This window comes from Cheilinus undulatus, linkage group 2, assembly GCF_018320785.1.
Source record: "Cheilinus undulatus linkage group 2, ASM1832078v1, whole genome shotgun sequence".
In the NCBI taxonomy this organism is placed as follows: Eukaryota; Metazoa; Chordata; class Actinopteri; order Labriformes; family Labridae; genus Cheilinus; species Cheilinus undulatus.
The window spans coordinates 10740205-10763041 of record NC_054866.1 but is presented as its reverse complement, the minus strand read 5'-3'; the positions used below and the strand labels follow the sequence as shown (position 1 = coordinate 10763041).

General features: G+C 38.0%; 2 protein-coding genes across 2 annotated transcripts; one reads left to right on the top strand and one right to left on the bottom strand.

The window, feature by feature from the left end:
• Positions 1-2373: 2373 nt before the first annotated feature.
• LOC121524158 (proteasome subunit alpha type-6-like) lies at positions 2374-12736 on the bottom strand. Its single transcript, XM_041809413.1, has 7 exons — positions 12497-12736; positions 10226-10320; positions 9286-9367; positions 7468-7623; positions 6095-6273; positions 3664-3758; positions 2374-2658 (listed from the first exon to the last, which is right to left on the bottom strand). The coding sequence occupies exons 1-7, from the start codon at positions 12570-12572 to the stop codon at positions 2601-2603; spliced, it is 741 nt and encodes a 246-aa protein (XP_041665347.1). The 5' UTR covers positions 12573-12736; the 3' UTR covers positions 2374-2600.
• A 179-nt stretch (positions 12737-12915) lies between these two features.
• Positions 12916-22641, top strand: LOC121522245 (inositol-tetrakisphosphate 1-kinase-like). The gene is made up of 10 exons (XM_041806402.1): positions 12916-13122; positions 13477-13501; positions 16026-16148; positions 16352-16469; positions 16555-16656; positions 16771-16811; positions 19837-20002; positions 20806-20873; positions 22255-22417; positions 22499-22641. Exons 1-10 carry the CDS (start codon positions 13040-13042, stop codon positions 22639-22641), a joined length of 1032 nt encoding a protein of 343 aa, XP_041662336.1. The 5' UTR covers positions 12916-13039.
• Positions 22642-22837: the final 196 nt, after the last annotated feature.

Here is a 22837-nt window from a genome sequence, read left to right as displayed (position 1 = left end):
TGGAAACTAAAGTGTGACAGACACACACATAACAACGACGTCACGCCAGGATTGGCTGGCTGACAGACACACGTAATGTCCGAAGACCTGGAAGCAAATTTGTTTACAAAGATCAAAATAGTTTTCTGAAAATAGTACAGAACGCACAGAAACATACATGTTGTTATAGAGCAGAGGCGTAGGCAGACACAACACTGCCATCTAGTGGTTGTTTTAAATGATCATGTAATGAAGAGGACAGTGGAGAGAGCACTGGGGAGACATTTCAGAATATATAAATACAAATCTACAATATTAAGGCAAGAGACCTAAGGTGGAGTGTAGTTATTATTAAATGACTGAACTTGATTCTTGCCAAATCAATCTTTGGGGATTCAAATGCATTTTTCCTTCCTGATAAGGGTTTCTTCAGTGAGGTCTGAATATAACAAATATTTCAGTGGACTGCATGGTGCTTGAGATAGTTTGCATTATTTCTTTAAAGGAGGGGTTTATAAACTACATTTTATACTCACTTTCCAACAAAACTGTTGGTAATTTTGAACAGCTGGAACATGTGCAATCCTATTCAGTTTTTTGTTTAGTGAAAATGCCATCTTTGGGGTAGCTGTCAGAACATGAATACATTCCCCTACTTCTGTATGTGCCTTTTTGTGTAATTCTGATTCAGAAGATGTGCTGTCTACAGTGATCATCATGAACCTATACATGTAGGGATGTATGGGATTAGCCAGCTAAAGTCAGATCCCTTTGTAGTCGGTCCCACAATTAATCTAATTATTGACTTTTTAAAATAATTTTGTTCCACAATGCAGATGAAATGCTCTGTCTAAACTGCGGCTGCCTGCCACTAGTAGAACTGAAGGAGCTTAAAGCTGATAGCCTATTTTAATTTGAATCAATGTTGGCACGGATGGAAAGCAGGAATAGTTACAGCCTCAGTGTCTCATTAAACAACAGACCTCTTTACAACCGTCAATGTTTGAGATTTAACAAATTAGTGCTTTCAGATGAGTGTTCAAGTAATTTTACAGGGCAGTAAAAGATTTTTCAGAACATTTTGCTTTATCTCGTATTTAATATGTGTTTCCAACGACTGCAAAACTTATCAGTTGTCTTGGATGTGTAGGATTCCTGTTAAATATAAGTCTTACATGCAACATTTTAAATTGGAGAGTTAAATGATAAAGTTACAAACTTTCATGGATGTTTGTGAAGATAATATTTAATGTATGTGTAACACTTAAGAAAAAGAGAAAGATATGAAATAAAATGATTAAAGATCATGGAATACCATCTGTATCAGGAGAAATCTTTTACCTTTTTTTAACCAACCCCTGGCTTTGTGCTCAAAATTATTATTTATTTACATAAAACCAAAAAAGCCAGAGAAACTTAACTTAAGTTTTTAGGTACAGTGTTGTATGGTAAATCCGGTGTGTAAGGCCTCTTTTAATAGGTTTCTCCTACCAATATCAGCGAAAGAAAACCCCAAGACCCATGTGAATAACACCAATACATTGTTACAAAAAATAAACATCAATCAACCAGAAGAATATAGGTCTACACACCTTTTTTATTACCAAAAGATCACCTTACAAGCCTTTAAAAGCATGTTATCATGACCTTAGTTCATATGTGTAGATCTAATTCGGACAACATTAGATCAGACAAAGCTTGGTTTCTTTGGTGCCACCCTAGGGGGTCTAAAACCCCAGGTTTGGAACCTAAAAAAAATCAACAATCGCACCAACCTGCTGCCATTTTTATCCTACTACTGCCATCTGCTGCTCAACTGGGGAATCCTTATTTTGCAGAAATGTGACACAGACCTACAGTTTCCTGTCTTTAGGAACAAATATTGCATTGCTCCCTTCAGTTTTAATAAAGAAAATAAATTCTTAGTCATTTTTAAATTCAATTCAATTGTGACAATTGTGTCAATAGATGTAAAAATATGTTGCATGAATTCAAAGTAAACCATTAGGTGTCATTCTTAATGCCAGCATCCAACATATTTGCACTGCATCGTGTTTTCACTCAAAACTCCTGAAACTTTCCAAATAAATTGCAAATGCAAATAAAAAATGGTCGATTTTTACATCCTAACTTTTTTCATGCCCCTAGTAAAACTTTCATATAAAGTTCAGGTGAACTGATGAGTGAAAGTGCCATCCAGTATTCAGAGAAATTAACTGCAAGGGAGTGGGCAGGGGGAATGCCTCCTGGGACCTGCCAGTCTGTCCTATCTGACACTGAAAGCCTCCTGGTGTGAGGCGCTTTTCTGGACAGGCATGTCAGGTAAAATTTTCAAGAGGACATGAATGAAAAAAAAGCTAAAGATGCAAAAATAATGAGTAAAACATTGTGTCATTATTGTAAAATGATTTTATTGGAAGTCCATTGTAAATCTCTGGTGAAGTACTTGATCAGTGTGTCATGAGTCTCCTATGGAGGATTTCTGCTTGGTTAACGTTGTGGACATACATGTAAAAGATTTTGTACTTCTGTTTTAAAGATACTAAATGGAAAAACTGAGCCCACTGACTCTGGACTATTATGATACTGTGGATCATGGTCTGAAGCCTGTGAGGGCACCTTTATTCCCGTTCAGCTATGGCAACCAGGTGAGCTTCTATCTCTGCCTCTGACAGCGTCCTGCAGGAGAAAGACAGGATGAGATAAGACAAAGGGAGAACATGGGAGTAGTAACAGAAGGAAATATAAATGATCAGGGCTGTTAGCATTAACACATTACTTGTGATGTGATTCAGATCTGAAAACGATCCATGACTTTTTTTTAATTCCTTCAATTGTGTGCATTTTTTTTCCTTTTAGGGGCACTGTGATTAAGCTACTGTATCAAATTCAGGAGTATACGCAAAAGGTTTTTGTCGTATCAGCGTTTCATCCACACGGAAATGGTGTTACAGGAGGCCGTAAACCGCAGCAAAATTGAACATCTGGAGTGTAAATGCTGTCACATTAACCTTAGATAGTGTGACAGCATTCACACTTAACTTCAGTTAAGTCATTTTGTACACGCATTCCTGCATATTTCTTGATTTATAACAGAGTTTGGCAGTGTCTTTTACAGAATAAGCACCTCATAAACTGTCTTCTACATCAAAGTCATGGTGACAGACCACACTCGTGTAGCTGTGCAGGACTCATTTAAGTAACAAATCCAAAAGTCATCACTGTTACATATATCTTGTTGCATTCATTTGATTCTCAAGTCAAGACAATAATTCTTTCAAATAGTCAATATGGGCTTTATTAATTGTGTTTAAATATAAAATAACAGAATTTCAAACATGGAATAAAGAGTAAAATTTGTCGCAACAGACTGCCAAATATCAACAGTTATTTGACAGGTCTAATAATTAAATAAAATAACAATAAATGTACGCTCTCTCTCTCATCTAGGGCTGACAGCTTCAATTCGATTGGTCGATTGTTTGGTCGAAAAGCTTTTGTCCGACCAAGATCACTCTTTTGGTCGACCAAGTTTTTCTTTGGTTGACTACAGCCCTACTCTCATCCATGCAAAAACATACACTGGATGTGTTACTTCACCACCTAACTCCTGGTTATTTGATCAAATAAATAAATAAATAATCTGATGTTGAGTAAAGGTACAGCTGGTTTAATTCAAATTACCTGAACTTTGGTTTTTCTTTGGTGACTAGGCCGACCTCCAGCTCACTGGCCTTGAAGTCCAGGGACAGAACAGAGGACAGGCATGATATAGCCATCTGTAGAGAAAGATAGTAAGATAAGTGTGCTGGTTTACTCAAACGTATCAATGATTCAGTAAATATTACATGAGTCCCACTGAGAAATCTCGCTGCATTGGGCTCCTGCACCTCTACCCTGATTTGCCAAACAAAAACAGTTAAGGTTTGGCATATAATATTACATTTTCAAGCTATAGCAACAGCAATGACAGCACAGGTTACAAAAACTCAGGAACAAAGATTGTTGCAAGTAAATCACATGGGAACAGACAATTTCAGGATTTTTGGCTTTTACATAAAGAGGTCCAATTCATTGATAAAGTTATACTAAAACTGACAGCTTTATAATGCTTATAATTTCAGAGCAAAGCCCTTGTTAGAAGCAAAATATGATACGTCTTGATGCGAAGAGGATAAGCATATGAGTATATCATGCAAAGGTCATGTTCAGGAAAAAATTTCACATGTTTGATAGAGGATTTTAAGAAACGATGGAAGGGTTCGAAGGCTGTCCACCTGGAGTACTGAGAGTGATCCAGCAAGACATCACACTCACAAAGACAGACATGTTACAATGTCATTTAAGAGACGCTTTTATCCAAAGTGATGTTTCCTATATTCCGAGAAATGTTGTGGTAGTTAGTTTGGAGCAAATGTGTGTGTGTGTGTGTGTGTGTCTCTGTGTGTGTGGTGAACATTTAGAAGTGTTCAGTTAGGTGCACATAGACACAAACTACGTGCACACATGGACTGAGAGGTATAAAAGCGCATGGTTAGAGAGATTAGGGGTCTCACTTGTATACCATTGTTCTGCAAGGCTGCATTCAACTCGTTCTGACACCTGACTCATCCTTTAATGTAGCATTTCTGGCTACAACAACTCCAGGGCAAGAACAACACAAGCAAAGATCTAGACAAGAAGAAACAACATCAGTAAGTGCCATTAAGTGCTTCAAGTCCATCTGTGCACAGCTACAGCAATGCAGTGTAAAAGGCCAAGCACATGGTGTATTAAAGTTTATGTTCAAATAAACATCAACTATGAAACAACTAATAATCAGTGTGAGACCTCTCATCATCACCATCAATTAAGTCATCTTTACAACGAATAATGATCAAAGTACTGAGTCCTGGGTCACTCACAAAGAGCTGGGCACAAAAATCCCAGAAGTAGGGCATGACAGTGCGAACCAACTGCAGTTGGAAGACTCATTCTACCACTGAGGACAACAGTGGAGAATAGTCTTGCTAAGTGCATAGCGTTCTCTAAAGAGCTGGGTCTTTAGCTTTCTCTTGAAAGTAGAGAGGGACTCTGTGGATCGAATGGAGCTGGATAATTCATTCCACCATTTAGAGACAACAGAGGAGAAGAGTCAAGTTAGTGACTTGGGAACCTGATGTGCTGGAAGTACCAGGCTCCTTTCGCTGGCTGACCGTAGCGGACGAGAAGGAGTGTAGACCTGGATGAGGGACTCCAGGTAAACAGGAGCAGTTTTAGTTACTGCTTTGTAAGCAATGATTAGAGTTTTAGAGATGAACAGAGGAGTGACATGAGCTGTCTTGGCTGGTTAAAGACCAGATGTGTTACTGAGTTCTGGATCATCTGCAGAGGTTTAACTGTGCAGGGAGTCCTGCTAGTTATGAGCTGCAGTAGTCAATACCTGATATTACAAGAGCCTGTAAAAGGAGTTGTGTTGCATGCTCTGTCAGGTAGGGTCTGATCCTCTTGATGTTATAGAGGGTAAATCGGTGGGACCAAGCAATCAAGGACACATGAACCTTGCCACAGTGGGCATGAGTTTATTTGATCCAAGCTGGATATTGATCTGTGGTTGCACAGTGGGACTGGCTGGAATGATAATAAGCTCAGTCTTGGACAGGTTGAGCTGAAGTTGACGTTCCCTCATCCATTTAGAAATATCAGCAAGGCAGGATGTAGACCTTTTTCTAAGTTCCACACATACTGTAGTACATCTAAAGGTGATTAAGTCTCCTGATTTCCCTTGGAGCATGCTGACATTATCATTAACCTTGACCATGCAAGCTACTGAGGGCATCCAGGTGCTGACATTGTGTTGAGGTGCTATGGACTACAGGTGTCTGCACCTCTGTGACCATTATGAATCTGCCCCAGGGAGGCTGCAGCTGTTCTTGTGGTGCAACCAACAAGCTGCAGGATCTGTAAGTCCCCGAGTCTTGCCTTGTTATACTAAGACTCAGATAAGAAAAAAAAATTGTAAATCTGTTTAAGTACACCCCTATTGTGGAGGCTTCCCAACAATCAGTCACCATCAAATTACGCAGATTACAATGGCTTTTATTAAAGGGATCAATAAAGCCAATCATGTTCTAACCTGTATGGTCCTGTCATGGGTCAGCTCAGGCTTTTTCTTCAGTTTCTTCTCCAGATAGCCATTTGCCTCTGTTTGTTTGGCCCCCACTGCCGTTGCTCTGAAGCCACAGTAGTACCCCGCAGGGTCACATTTATACAGGACAGGACCATGCTGGGGGTCCACAGCCACCATCATCATACCTGCAGGGAGCAGAGGAAGGAGAGAGGAAAATGGAAAAAGGATATTGTAACCAGAAAAAGCTTATTTTTTTCATTAACAAAACAGAAAAACACACAAAGTAAGAACTAAGCAAATATTGGTCTTTCAGAGAAGATATCAAAACAAGAGAACAGATTTCTGTTCAGAGAGACTGGGTGTTACCAGATGTTTACTTATACCACACTAACACCAAACATTTTTTTTGCAAATGCAAAGTGATGTCTTTGGTACTTTGAACATTTTGCAATACACTGAGTGTTGCAGTAAGATAAATCATTATACTATGTAAACACAGCAGTTTATAACCTTCTTTTAACTCCAAATTATGTCCTCAAAATAAAATTTGTTGGATATCAGTTCATGTTAAAAGGAAGGCACAGTTCTTCTAGTTTCAAATAAGCACATATACTAGTAAGCGCATATCGATCAACAACACCATCTAGTGGACTAAAAATGTACGTTTTTTCAGTTGTACTAAAAGATTAATTGTATTTGCACTCACCAAACATGAGGTATGTACACCTGTTCAACTGCTTATTAACACAATGTCTAATCAGCCAATCACATCTCATCAATTAGTGCAATGGTCAAGATGATGTGCTGAGGTTCAAACCAAGCATCAGAAAGGGGGGGTGGTTTAAGTGACTTTGAACGCAGCTGTCAAGTGTACATACAACAGTCATTATCTCTGTAAGACAATACACATGGCTTCATACTATACTGCAGCTACTGCACTGGGGAACTGTGCTGTATGAGGGTTCTGATTCATGAAGGCAATGGTTTTCAAATCTCGGTCAAAAGGGGTGCAAATGGACTTGATTGAATTCATTTATATATCTAGTGCCTGGTCCCAGTCACTTTTAGAACTGAAGAGGGCTTTTAGAGGAGAGGCAAAACATCTTGAGATACTTAAATAAAGTCTAGATGCCCCCAATCTGGACCAAGATTTGGATCGCTGTGCAGTTTAATATTTTAGTCACATTAAAAAGAGGTATGACATTAAAGTGAATTTGCAGTAGAGACTGGAACAGTATTAGTTTATTATTACATCTTTAAATATGCTTCAAATTAAATAGTGGGTTTAAAAAACAGCAAACAAGAAGAGGGAGTTGTTGGTAAAGAGAAGGTTAATCAAGAAGACAAACAATGAACCAATACATCAGAACCCAACTCACAGCAGCCAAGAGGCCTCATCTCCGCATTTTGTGTGTAGACCTGGGAGATATCGGCCAACCTACGACACAATGCATCTGCTGTGATGTCATAACCAAACTTATATTTCCATTCCCCTGCCTCCACCCGGGCCCGATGAACCTGAGAACGGCTGTCCGCTGTAAAAGACAGAAGAAGAGGGGACAGTACAGCTCTTTAACACTCTTATACTGGGAGAGAAAACAAAAAATGTATATATATATTTCATCGAATACTTATCAACATGGACAAAATACTTTCTGTTGCACAAAAAAGAAGACAAAATAGCCTGAGTGTGTTTCAGTTTTTCATCATGTTGCTACATCCCAGCTTTCTGCAGCAAATAATTACTCCGAAAACAAATACCTTGACTTCAATGTGTATTATAAGGAAACCACAACCACAGATTCTGAGTTTGACAAAAAGTTATTTGACATTTATTCAACTTTACATTTTCATCCATTTCCCATCTGTTAACTATACAGAGGTAAGGTTAATAACATATTGAGTTGGTCAGCAGGGAGAGCTCTCGATAGCTCTCACTTCCGGTCAGTGTTTTCTGCATCCATCTTGATTTACAGTCAATAAGAGAAAACAGGACTTGTACTCTAACTTGTACTCTATAATGGAAAAAAAAATCCACCATATTTTTGTCTCCACGCCAGTGATAGGCAAAACCAGGCATATTTATATTTCTGCGTCATCCATCTGTCCAGGCCATTCTTGCAAACACAAACTCTGCACAAATGTCCATTTAATCATAAAGAGATTAGATTTTGGGATAGGCAAAGGGTCATTAGGCCTCATGATCATCCCTTATAACCTTTCAAAGCAGATGGATTCGCCCATTTCCTTGTTTCTCACTGGCGAATCCATCTTGCAAAGCTCCCAACTGAACTGTTTGGGCTCGGTTACAAAGTGACAGGACCAATCAGAGTCGAGGAGCAGTACTTTCAGGCACGGTGGAGTCGTGACGTTAACAAGCAGCAACAAGAGACCAGTGCAATTATGGCGGAAGAGATTAGCATGGATGCTGCTAAAGCACCAGTTTTATCAGAACTTGACATTTCTTTGTTAAAAGAACAAAAAACAGCAGTGATGTTTTCTTTTCAAAAACGACCAAAGTCGTGTACTGACATGTCTACAGTTGCCATGGTTCGCGTTATTCCTCGGTAGCTGTGCATCCGCACCTCAGTCGCTGCTACATCTGAGTGTTTTTCAAATCCTCTGCCCTTTCCTAAACCCTTAGTATTGAAGGTTTTAAACAAATCCATGTGGCGTGTCAGGTTACATCCCTTACCTATTAACACAATATCCCATGACCACTTCTGGGAATTTTCTTAAAACTTTGCACAAATGTCAACTCCAATGACAGTGAAGCACAGTGTATCAAAACTACACTCAAGGATTTAAGTTGAGTTAGACATGCACCTAAATTTAAATTTGAGGGTGAACTGATCAGATTTTGGAGGCCAAAGGTCAATATTTTATGCATCAATTTGACCCCCATTTGATTAAGCAGACCTTTAATCCAAAGTTTATTACAAAACATGCACCTATGCCATTAAGAAATACGATTTCTACCAGTCACCACCTGATAAACTGCCCCAGCTCTTCTTCTTCACCTACCTCTGTACTTTCACTGACCAGTTATTGTATACCTCAAAGAGGCATATGACCAACAGATGGCAGTTCTACTTTATCCTTCATTTAATAATCAGAACATGCCCGGTGTAAATGCAAAGATGGAACTTTTACCTGAACACTGATGTGTAATATGAGTGAGTGTAGTGAATAAATACCACTATGCCCGGTCATCACACAACCAATGCGCGTGGTGAGTTTGAACATGTTTGTCACAGTGGTAGAGTCCAGCAGCTTGTCCTACAGCCAGAAAAGAGAAAGCAGGGTTATATTTAATACATTCATTTAATTCTGAAAAAAAAAAAACTATATTATGCAAAACGGTGAAAATATAACAAGACAAAAAAATGTTTAACTACAAACATGAAGTTGTTTTTTTCTGAGAAGATATTCTGCCCTTAAATTGCAGATTTTATTTTTACCATTTACCATAAAAAATTATGCATTATCATTCAGTTCCAGTTACAATACAGCAACTGCTGTTGTTTGGCCTCATAACACCATGAAAGACTCTGGTGGATAGCATCCCTTTGACTACCTCTGTGTTTTACACAGTCTAGGACTTTCACATGAAACATGCTACAAATATTTCTGTGCAACTTCTTGAAAGTGCATATTGCCACCTCTTGTGTTGATATGTGTACACGGCAATTGGTAGACTGTTTTTGACAGCTTTTGTAGTTGGGCAGAGTTAGAGCTTTTTATCTGTGTTTTATCTGCCTGAAATATTGGTGAGAATCTTCACTGATGTCCTCTACAAGTACACAGTGTAATTAGGTCAACTGGCTGGTATTGATGATGCATAAATATCAATCCCTGGAAAACACAATTTGTGAAGGTATGCAAAGTAAAAGGATTTTTCCTCATCCTGTAGGTGATGCAATTCTAGCTTGGCAGTGTGAAAGTGGTCCTTGGCTTGTAAATGTGACTTCTTGCATTTTATATTCGCATCATGATCCTCTGTTTGAATGAAAGCTCAACAAAAGAAGGCATCAGGACTCCTGCAGCGCTTCACTGTTTCGCTTGGACTCATATTACACTCATCCATGTGAACGTTTGTGCTTCGTTAATGTGTGTATTTCTGTGTTAATATCTTACAGGTATTTTCTTTTGTGTGACCACCACAGCTGTGTCTGTCCCTCGGACTCCCACAGACGTCAGCCCGCTCTGGGAGATGGCTTTGAAGGCATACTCTGCAAGACAGCACATGTTACACAGAGTGGCATGAAATATCATCTACAATCTTTAGCATTAAAACAGCACATGCGATATCTTCACAAATGAAAAACTGCTTATTTCCACATGTTTTCTTCAACATCAGTAAAGCATGGGTGTTTTGGTACTTTTAAGAAAAATAGTCCCAAAAGTTAGAAAGTTTTCACAGATTTTGACCTTCCAGGGTCAATAACTCAACGTTTACAAAACCAACCTTTCTTTTCTAATCACCACAAGGTAGACTGTGAGCTACAATCTGATATTTATCAAAATGAGCCATCCCGTCAGCTGAACAACTTACACAGGCATCTACTGAGAGCCAGGTGAGGCTTTAATGTACAGGGATCATCAAATTGCAACACTGAGAAAAAGGTGTTCTTAAAAAAATATATTACTTCACCCTGGATAGATGTAGTCTCATAAAAATCAATTTACACAAATATGATCACATGTTGTTTAATACTAGTTTAAGTTTGAAATAATTTAAGGGAGTTTAATAACAATTATTAGCAATAAAATCGGTTTTATAAAGGGTCAAAAAAATCCTATCACAAATGAATGACTTAGCTTCAGAAAGTTGTCTTTGATATAATTTGGGGCTTTTCATGACCAAGCATTCTTACATTAATTCACTATTAAAAAGCTATCAACATCTCAGCAAATTTTACTAATATTATTAATCAATATCTTATATATGACATCATACCTATGAAAAGATACTTTTATATTTTCAATAACTATACTTAATAATAATAGCTTGTTTTGTAGTGTATTAAATTAAGTCATTAAAACAAATAATAATTAAAGATGCACAATATTATCGGCATTAACATCCGTATGGGCAGATAATGGCACAAAAAGTTATAGCTCAGCTGAAGATATATATATTTTTTTCATCCTGGTTACATCCACCAAGGAGGTTATGTGATCGGCAGGGTTTGTTAGTTTGTTAGTTAGCAACATAACTCAAAAAAGTTATGGACGGATTTTCATAACATTTTCAAGAAATGTCAGACATGGCATAAGGAAGAACTTATTAGATTTTGGGAGTGATCATGATCACCGTCTGGATCCAGGAATTCTTTAAAGGATTCTGTACTATTGGGAGATAGGGCTAATGGTGGAGGTCTGCGCTCTCCGAGTGCTTTTCTAGTTTCTTCTTTAATGTGGTTTATAAGGACTTCTACAGCTAAAATAAAGCTTCTTTTGTTGCATTAATGGAGAATGTGTTTTTGTGTTATTCCAAATACCTTTTGAACCACTGTTCAAACCTTAAACTGGAGAAGTAATAAGGGGTCACATTTTTATTTATTGCTCGGCAGAGCTCAGTATCTGACAGCAGGTTGTGTTACAGTGTAGCTCTCAAAAAGGCACATGAGGCTGGGATAGGCTGTTATTGTTCAATTTTGTAGTTCTCAAGACCCATCACCACCTCCTCCTAAGAAATCAAAGCACAAATTTTAACCATGCAAATTCATTTATTGGAAAATATTGGAAAACATGCAACTATAATAGAGGAAAGAGGTAAATTTAGGTACAGAGGAGCCTTGGTGTTGTTTACAGTAAAATATTTTGGTAGCAGTTTGGCTATAAAGGGTTTGGAAATATCTGCATATCACTATTATACATTAGTGTCACTATACTCACCTCACATATAATTCATAGAGGTTGTAAGACTGCACTTTGGGAAAATGTGCTTAAATAAATTCTAGAATATTTTGAATATTTAAACTAACTGACTAAATTAGTAACTGCTTTACACTTACAGACTGCAGGACCACCAAACTCACAAACTCAGGCAAAGTTACTTCTTAAAATGCAATAATGAACACATGAATAGCTACTGAGGGCATTAAACTATGTACACAGTTTAACTATGTTGAACTTTTTGGTTTAACTTACCAAACTTCAAGTATCTCATTTCCACAGAGTCAGACTGTATTGAGCTCATGTGCACCTATTGATGCCAACTGCCGTTAGCCCACATTTAAGCTAACATCTTTAGCGACACAACAACGATATCACTAACCGTTTACAGCGGGTACATTATTTTCTGCGATAGTAACTGTAAATCGCATTAACTGTAAACTTATCTCCTTTAACAGCCATTATAACTTTGCTTTTCAACAAAACCCGGGGAAACGTGTCTCTTACCGACTTGGTAGAGTCGGCCCTCCGGTGAAAAGATGGTGATGTGTCGGTCGAAACCTGCGTTTGACCCGCGCGACATTCCTCGTCTCCTCTGGTGACCTCAGGTGAACTTTAGGTAAACGTTGTGTGTTTATATCGCCTTAAACAAACGCTCATGTATAATTTTGTCACCTAATGAAAAGATTCATGCCCCTCCTGCTACTGCTAGGTGAAATGCAGTGTAATGGAGCAACTTCCCGAAAGATTTTTTACTTTCTCTTTCAGTTGCCGATGTGTGATGTGCAGCTGCATGGCCAGCCTCTCCCTCTCTGTTATTGGATGGCGGCTGCAATAAGGAAGTCAAGTGACTTTACCAGTTTTACTGGCCCTCTTCCTTTTACCTGTTGCCGAAAAGTGTCTGTGACTCCGTGTTGGTGAAGTGTGTTCAAGACGACACTGAGAGGGAGGAGGGTGAATGGAGAAAAGCGCCTCACAGTGTCAGTCAGCCCCTTCTCTGACTGTCTCTGCCGTCAGTCAGCTGCTGGTGGCCCCCACGCTCGCAGCCCAATGTCGGGTCGCAGGGTGGGCTTCTGTCTCAGTGATAAGAAGCGCAGGCGGATGAACCTGGACGCGTTTAGAGACTTCAGTGCGTAAGTTGATTCCGATTTTAACTCTATATGGGTGGTGGTGAAGAAGTATAGGTGGAAACAAAAGATTAGGTCCCCTATAGATTTTTAAAGGGGCCCTTAATTAGTGTAACTACACAGTGCGAGGGGCTCCATGGCAAATGGAGTAGTCCTACATTGATTTCTTTACATTTAAAGCCAGAATAATTGATTTTAGTGAGAGAACAGGTAGCAATGACTATAAATGCTATGCTATAATAACAGGTGACACCCTGTCTATAGAGAAGAGTCACACCTTGTCAGTCCTGTGTTGCATCAGGTAACAGTTGTGTAATAATCACAGTAAGGATTATAAACATTTCATTTTATTTCCTGCAGGAGGCATGGAGTGGAAGTGGTGGAGGTATGTTTTAATTTTTGTTCAATTGTACATGACAATTAAAAGGGTGAAAATCACAAAAACTAAATGTTAAAGGTGGAGCAGAATTAATAGATTAGAGGTAAAATGCATTTGCAATCTTTTTTAAAATAGTTTACAAAAATCCCACTTTCCTCATTTGTATTGTTTTTTTTTCTCTCAGCCAAAATGCAAATGACATAAAAATGATCTTTCCCTTCACTACAACAGTTTATATCAAATTCGCAATATGAGTCAAAATAATCACAATGAGGCATGTTTTCAAAATCGTTCAGCCGTAGGTTAAATCATCTAATATTGTGTTGTTGTTATATAGAATGATTTATTGCTTGTGCTCGTTGAAAAATACATAAAATTAGGAAAATAATGCATATTAAATAAGAATGACAATGCTAGAAAAAAAAGATTATTTTTGCAATTTCTATTGTTATCATATTTTTTATCAATCCCTATCTTTTATGATATGATTAATTAATTTGAGGTCAGTTTGATGTAGCCTAAATTGCTGTAATTTGATTTAAAAAATGACAAATTTGGTCATTTTAATTGTCTTTTAATCATCATTTACTGTAACTGTACCACTAATTATATACCAAAAAAATGACAAAAATGGAGGTGATGAAAATGTATGTGCTTTGGACTATAGGGCATTAAAATGCATGTAAATTAAGCTTTGTAAATGTGTGTAAGGTGTATTCTGAATTCATGATATATCGCCTTGACATTGCCCAAAAGATAATTAAAGTTATAGCATGCACTTTTTTAAACTTCAACCTTAGAAATAGAATAGGCCATTTCATTGAACTGCTTTACAGCAGAGGAGGAGGCAGCAGGGTGAAGTTTGGTTACTATTTCATTACTAAATTTACTTCTGTGGGTGAGAAAGTGATGTTTGCATTTTTGTTTTACCCTAATGCTTGAAAATAGCACAACCACAGAATAAGGGGGGGAAGAAATTCAGACTGTGAATGTCTGTGTGCAAATATAGCTGATGCAAACATATGAAACAGGATATTACGTATCAATCTGGTTACATTAGTTTTTGTAACTGAATACTGACATAACCTCAAGTGTCATGCACAGCTGTCCACAACATAGGTAATCCATGTCACAACCACCTGCAGCCCCCTCCTAAAACCAGCTCACCAGAGAACCATACACTGACTTTAACTGCACGGATATTTCACAGCATGGGGATAACTGCACAGAAGCATGAAGAGAACTTTTTTTGAGCACACATGAATAATACATTCATCTTTTAAAACATTTTACCGAAGTCCACATGACAAGTTTACATCAGCTGGCATGGTGGTCTCTAATATGGACCAGCATATATTTTGCCTACACAACTAATCTTGCCTGAATGTTGGCATCCCAGACCATATGAAGTCTGAAGTTTCAGATACCAAATTTTTCAGTCCACTTAAAGGCATGCCCACATAAAGCATTTAGGATCAACACTTGGTATCTGAATGTCCAAATGAATACAAGACTCTATTGTAAAAAGGTCTATTTGGGGAAAGGTTAGTTTTACAGTGGACTTAAACCAGTTGGCCAGTGGCTGCAGATGTGGGTATACTCTTAGTCCAGCATGCACAGATGCATTGGTGTAACACTGGCGTTGGTCAGAATTGGCCCTTTACACAAACACTGGCCATTGGCCATATTATGTAGCATGAATGGATATCAGTTACCAGTGTCTGTTATGCCTATTCAGTTTTATGCTGGTATCTGGTATATCTAGCATCTGAATCAAATAAGAGATTTTTCACAGAGCAGAAAAAGTGACCTGCTGGACAAACTTTGATCTGATTTTATGGTCAACTGTGAGAAAATGTTGGCAGAGTCTTACACCAAAAGAAGTGATGCACTGCTCTTGTATATTATGCACACGCAAAACAGGCCTTTTGTATTTTCACACTGACACTCAGCTTCTGCTGCTTGATATCAGGAAGTCAAGCAGCTCCATAGCGAGATATCCGAGAGAACCCACCCTACTCTGCCTCAGTTTGGCTTTTCCTGAAATTCTTACCCTACCAAACAATGAAGGCAATAACAAGAACTCGCGAGTTAGAGGCAAAGTAAGGTTGGCCGTGTCATCACCATCCCAGAATAAAAAAAACTGCAGCATACTACTGAGCGGTGATCAGAAGAGGGAGCTGAAAAGACGCTGTGTTCCGTATACCCGCATATATTTTGCATTACACCACTAACTAAAATCCCTTCATATAGACCTTTTTTACTGCAGACGTCATGTCTAAAGTTTTAATACATTTTTGATGATAGTTGATGAATGATATAAGTGACCCTTAGAAAGTTTGCAATAACAATATGAGATTAAAAAATCACTGCCCTCAGTTTACCTATTACTAGATGAATCACTCTTTTCTCACTTATACTGCAGAAGGTGAAATATAAAAACTTTATTATTGCATATTATCAATTTCCAAATATTAGCCATGGTTAAGTGCTGCACTTCTACATAGATCCTCTCATTTTCTTCTATCAGATTGATCTCACTCAGCCACTGGGGCCCCAGGGTCCCTTTGACGTCATCGTTCACAAGCTTTCTGATGTCATTGTGGAGGCTGAGCATGACAGCAAATCACAGCAGCTCCTGGCCAACTTCCAGGTGAGGCTGTTTTGTAAATGAAACATCTTCAAACATTCAGTCAGGGATCATTGTAAGGCTGAGCCTATAAGCACAACAGCTGCCAGTGAAAAATAGATGCCTTTTTTTGGAAGTGGTGACATATCATAATACTCACTATTTTTTATGGCGCAATTATTGATGAGAGTAAATAACTTCTTCTGTCTCTGTGTTTAACATGACAGTCTTACGTGTCAGCTCATCCCAGTACAGTTCTTCTGGACCCTCTTCCCGCCATGACCCAGCTTCTCGACCGCTTTGCATCTTATCGGATCATGGGCAAGTTGCGCAATTCACTCCGAGGTAACCTGTGGCTTTGTGCTGTGAATTAAAGTTAAGTGTTCTCTGTTGACACTAACAGTCTTTGTAATTCTCCTCTGTCTAACAGACTGGCGTATCTGCAGTCCTCCTCACGTTGAGGTCCACAGCAGCAGTGACCTCTCATCCATTCAGCAGGCTGTGATAACACAGGGCCTGAGTTTCCCTCTCAGTCAGTTCATTCATTACTATAACCTCATGATTCTTATACTTTTATAACTCCTAAGAAAACTATTTTAAACTAACTTATTACCATAAAATTTTCCTCTTCTTCTCTGTTGTCCAGTTTGTAAAACCAGAGTGGCACATGGCTCACTCTCCCATGAGGTGAGATTTCATTGAAAATTCTGCTTGTCTATTTTATTTATCCCCTATCCACCTTATTCTAGGGACTCTACTGTAGACATGATTATGGATGGGAAAACAGACATATACATATACAGTGCATCCGGGAATTATTCACAACGCTTCACTTTTTCCACATTTTGCTATGTTACAGCCTCATTCCAAAAATGGAATAAATTCATTTTTTTCCTCAAAATTCTGCACATAACACCCCATAATAACAATGTAAAAAAAAAGGTTGTTGTTTTGTTTTTTTTTTAATTTTGCAAATTTATTAAAAATAAAAAACTATATTTCTTTCAGTGGCTAACTACCAACAGCCTTTGTTCAAAGGATTTTACCCACAATTCAGCATAAATGGTTTAATTTTTAAATCACAGGTGTCAAACTCAAGGCCCGGGGGCCAAATCTGTCCTGAGGAACAGTTAAAACCGGCCCGTAAGATGATCTCATGTTTCTGTTATAACTGGCCCATCAGCCTGAGGTCTGCAGATTTCCTCAAGTATATAAATGTGAACTTTTCCTTGATGATTTAAGATATGCTTGTTAAGTCACAAAATCTGAAAAAATGAGGAGTAAAAATAATTAGATATGAAGTCAGGAATGTGGGAAAAGAAATTAAGTTGTGTTTTAATTTCACATTTGCAATTTAGCATCTCACAACTAGGACTCAAACTTAGGATTTTGACTTTTAGTTTCATACTTTGAGCATTTCAACTCAAAATTTTGACTTCTCATATAATATTTTGAGTTTTAAGATTCATAATTCTAATTTTTGAATCATATTTTGACTTTTAACTTCATGATTACAAATTTTATTTAATATTTTGACCTTTTAAACTCATGATTTTGACTTTCTTTCTAATATATTTGCCTTTAAAAAAACATAATTTTTCAATTTCATTATCATGTTTTGACCTTTTTGAACTAATAAATGTACTTTTCTCAGATTGTGAGCCTTTAAACTTACCTTTTTAACTTTTAAATGTCAAAATAGTTCATCATCAGTGCTAAGTTTTGTTTTTGTTTTGTTTTTTCTTATTTTATTACCGATGAAGCAATGTTGGCAGTTTATGGTTAAAAAGGTGACCCTGTTAGGCCCTCGGGTTAGTCCTGAATCCAGAATCTGGCCCCTGCTGTGATTAAGTTTGACACCCCTGTTTTAAATCAAACATCCAGCTAAATATTATCATTACGTTATTTCTTTTTTATGTATATCAATAAAAACACATATTAATAGAGGGACTAGTCTGTAAAATAATCAGACTTTCAGAACATTCAGAAACTAAAGAGGAAAAGTTAAGGCTTTGACTGGATTCTTCATCTACTTTAAGATCATGTACCAACCCTTTAAATGAACAGGATTGTCATTATTAATGTACAAATACTGGTACAGAGCTAATAAAGTTAGCTAAATATAATTATTTATGTTTTCTGATGCAGTTTCTTCATTTTGTCCCTTCATTCCTTGATAGTAGAGGGCAGAAGAATAGTTTTGTTATTCTGTAGGAGGTGTGAAAAGATGTCAGTCACACATTATTATTTGTGAATTGTTCTCAAAATCATGATCAGCAAAAATTGGAATAAGGAGGATAGCTAAAGAGTAATTAAACCCCAAAACACCTTTTTTGCTGCTGAAAACCAACAATGTACAGACTGACTTACAGGCATGTTTGGGCCAAAATTTGAGGGTGAAGTAAGATATGACGAGTAAGCTTCCTCAGGGCACCATAGGAAGGAGGACTGAGGTGACACAGGAAAATAATCTGGTGAGTTTGCTGACATGTGTCCAGCTTGACTCTGACCTTCAATATGCATCGTGATTGCCCTCTACAGGTTGAAACACAGCTACTGCAGACCTGTCCCCTGGGCTCACTTGGACAACCACAACCTTTCGCTTCAGTTAACGCTGATGTCTGATGTTAGAGAACAAAAATACTTAGAAGAGGTAGAAAAAATGACCCATTTAGTTAACTTCATGAAACTAAAGTTGGCTGTAATGTTAGTTTCAATTAGCAAACCTACAGAGATGTTATATAGCAAAGTCTGCTGCAAAGAGATACTGTAAATGATGTTAGCTGCATGATTTATTAGGTCATACATACGTACATGTAACCTTACTGCAAACTTTGCTAAAACTAAATTGCCTAACCTTAGAACAATGTAGACATTTTAGGAGAAAACATACGTCATCCCTGAACCTCCCAGGATACCTCGCAGTTGCTCCATGCACATAATCTGACATGTTTTTTTAAGCTCTAACTTTACATACTTCAATAAAACCAGAGGAAGATCACAATTTCTACTGCTTTTTTAGTCAGTCTCTATTAGCTGACTGTCCAAGTGCATTGTAAGGCTGCAGGAACCAGTTTGTCAATTTTTTTTTTATTGGTTGATCTGGAGACAGGTGGTTTATATGGTCAGCTTTAAGTACTAAAAGTAGTAATTTAAGAAATACATTTTCCAATAAATATCCTCCGTAGTAAAAAAACAAAAAAAAAACAGCCATTAATATCGGTTGTAACAAATGAAAACTAAAGTTCACAGGTAACAGCAGACTCCACCAATCAGAGCTGTCACTCTACCCCTCTGGGATTGTGCATAGTGAAGTTATTTTCTCCAATACTGCCTATAAACTATGTTTTCTTTTATGAGGCTGATAAGATCAGGAGTCATTTACAGGAGCATATACTATTATTTTACACTCAGGTAGCTCAGTCTACCTTGAACTTTTGTGACATCATGGCTTGTAATAAAATCTGCAGCATGGACTATATGATGTTACAGCTGTCACTAAGGAGTAAGTGAAGTTCTCATCTCTTTCCTCTCCAGCCCTGTTCATAAAATTTTGAAGGAATTTTTATTCCAGGTTTGATGCATCTCAGCTGCAGGTGTAGATTCTCTCAGTATATCCAAACAGATAGCAGTTAGCTGTGGTGTGTAGCTGTGACTGAATCCTTACCTTACTCTTTCTGTGTCATGTTAATGTGATGTCTGTGTCTTGCAGATGTCTCTGATCTTCAGCGCGGGCAGTCTGGCTGAAGTACATCCTCCCTGTGTGCTCCAAAGCTTTGTCAACCACGGCGCCGTCCTGCACAAGGTGTTCGTGGTCGGAGACAGACACTTCTGCGTAGAGAGACCCTCACTTAAGAACTTCCCCTCTGGTCCCTGCGGTCAGTTCACACCAGAAAAATAAAAATGTATTTCTTGACCTTGTGAGTTACTTTATGTCCTGCTTTGTTCTTACAGTGTTTCTCTTTTATTCTGCTGTATGCCCTCTTGACCTTTCCCTTTTTTCTTCACATTTTATCCTCTCTGGTAAGTCTTGTTCTTTGCTTCCTTTGCATTAATTCCCTGCCTTTGATGTTTATTTCCTTTGTTCATTTCCTTGTCTTAATTTGGTTCCTTCCTCTCCTTCTTTGTGTTGCTTTGTCCCATCTTTTCCTTTAATTCTCATCCTTGTTGTCACACTGATAACTGGACAAGAGGCATTATGTTTTCAGGTTGTCCATCTGTGTGTGGCTCCTTAAAGAAAGTTCTTGTGAATACGATATCTCACAAAACATTTAAGGGATTCTCTTTGAACTTTGCACAAATGCCCATTCTGACTTAAGAATGACGTGGTTGGATTTTGGAGGTCATGGGTCAAAGGTCATGGTTATTTGGCCTCATGGTCGTGCCTTGTTTGTGAATGTGACTCCTCAAAAAGACTCTCAGGGAATATTTTTTTTCCCAAACTTTGCAAAAAGGCTACTGTTTCTCCAGAATGAACTGATTTGAAAATTCATGCTTATAAAACTTTAACTTTAATTTACCTTTACCTATTTAAAGCCTCCTTGTCCATTTCTTTCCTGTCTTTACCCTTTTTATCCTTTCTCCCTTGTCTTTGTTAATCCCACCCTGTACTTTCTAATCCTATTTTATTTTGCACCGTTTTCCTCTTTATCCACTCTGATTGTTTTATTTCTTCCTCCAGACAGAGAGACGATCTTCTTTAACAGCCACCAGGTTTCCAAACCAGAGTCCAGCTCTGATCTCACAGAAGTAAGCGGTACAAGTCACATCAAACACAGAAACACCTCATGTCTAAGTTTTAGGCATACAAATATATGCCCTCTCTCTTGTTCTGTTAAGTGCACACATGCAGAGAAAATCATGGATTGATAAAAGCTACATTTTACCAGTTGGTTGAAGTGAAAGTCAAAAAAAAATCTGGTCTATAGGTCTGATAACCTAACTCAAGGGCTTATATACAGTGCATTCAGAAAGCATTCAGACCCCCATCAAACAAATTTGTGTGCAGATTTACTTTTACAGCTTTTACTTTGATTTCAGCATAAATCTCTCTGGATGACCATCTGTTATTCTACATTTAACTATTTTTGTGAACATTTTCATAAAATGGGTAAAATATGCAATTTGAAATCATTAAAAAACAATCTTCAATTTTTAAAGGCATCTTGCAAGCACCTCTCAGTGTCTCACGAACCCCAAGTTGAAAACCACTGCCTTAAAATATCTACTTGAAATTGCATCAAAAAAGAGCGTATTACTGTCTGATTAGCAACATATTTCTGCCAAAGCATAGCCCCGGACCCTCCTAAGTTCCGGCTCAGCCCCCGCACAGTAGCCTGTGAGCATGCACGTTTATGAAGCAGTGATAGAGTGATGCATTGCTGCCTTTGCAGGACTGCCTGTGCAGTTTGGGGTTTTAATGCTTTGCTCAAGGGCACTTCTAAAGGACTGTTCATTTTGGCAGCTATTTTGAATTTAGTCTTAGTCTTTAGAGTCACATATTATGATTTTAAATCTTTAAAGTTTTAGTCTATAGGTAGTCAACAAAAACTCAAAGACTTTTTAGTCCGGTTTTAGTCAATAAAAATACTTACATTAATCCTTAGTTTGAGTCAAAGTGTTTATTTTCTCTGAGCTGATTAAATATGTCAAATTGTAAAATTAATAGAAATGTAAATCATTCATATGAATGCACTGTCAGTGCTTTGATTGATTTAAAATATAATATATAGATTAAAATACTGATATACCTGATACATGCACATTAGAGAACTATAGTGCATTTTGGAGGTCTCTTTTAGTTACTTGACAAAAAATAATCTTACTTTTTTCAGATTTTTTATCATCAAAGATCTGTTTGTCTTCTTATTCTAATCTTCATCATTAAAAAGAGTAGTCAGATTACATTTTTAGTCGTAGTTTTAGTCGACAAAAGGAACACTGGTACTCCACTCCAATTTTGCGACATTCTGTGACCTAAACGGGTGCTTCCCAACCAAGGTCCTTACAGACTGAGCCACTATTGCTCCCATCAAACCAGGATAATAAAACTTATACCAAAATAAAAATTACATATAAAATTAAGGCGTAAACATACTTATAGCTGTCCTTTCTCCTCTCACCCTTAAAGCTGGATGAGCAGATGCCGTGCCTTCCTCCTCCAAGCTCGGAGGCCGTGGCGGCCCTGGTCAGAGAGCTGCAGGTTCAGCTTGGCATGGCCCTGTTCGGTGTGGACGTCATCATCAATATACACACTCATACCCTCACTGTCATTGACATCAACATCTTCCCAGGTACCGTAGCCATACACACAGATAAAAACAGACACAAACACTCACACGCTGATGTTCTGACTCTCATCTTCTCTCTGTCAGGTTATGAAGGAGTGCCGCAGTTCTTCTCTGCTCTGCTCAGCCATATCCAGACAGTGCTGGACACACAGACTTCTGCTGCTCCTCAGACGACAGACTCACCTGAGTCGACACAGACAGCCTCTGCTGTGACCACCAGCCTTTAGAGTACCTCAGTCTGACTTTTCCATTGACCTGCTCATTTACCTGCCTTCCTAGAGGGATAAAGTCCTCAGCATAGGCATTTTAATTGTACTTTCATACCTCATTTTCAGAAGTAAACAAAGAAACAAACCAAGTTTTTCTGTTTTAGAGAAAATTAAAAAAAAAGATCTAGATGTAGGCTGCCATTTAGGGTAATGC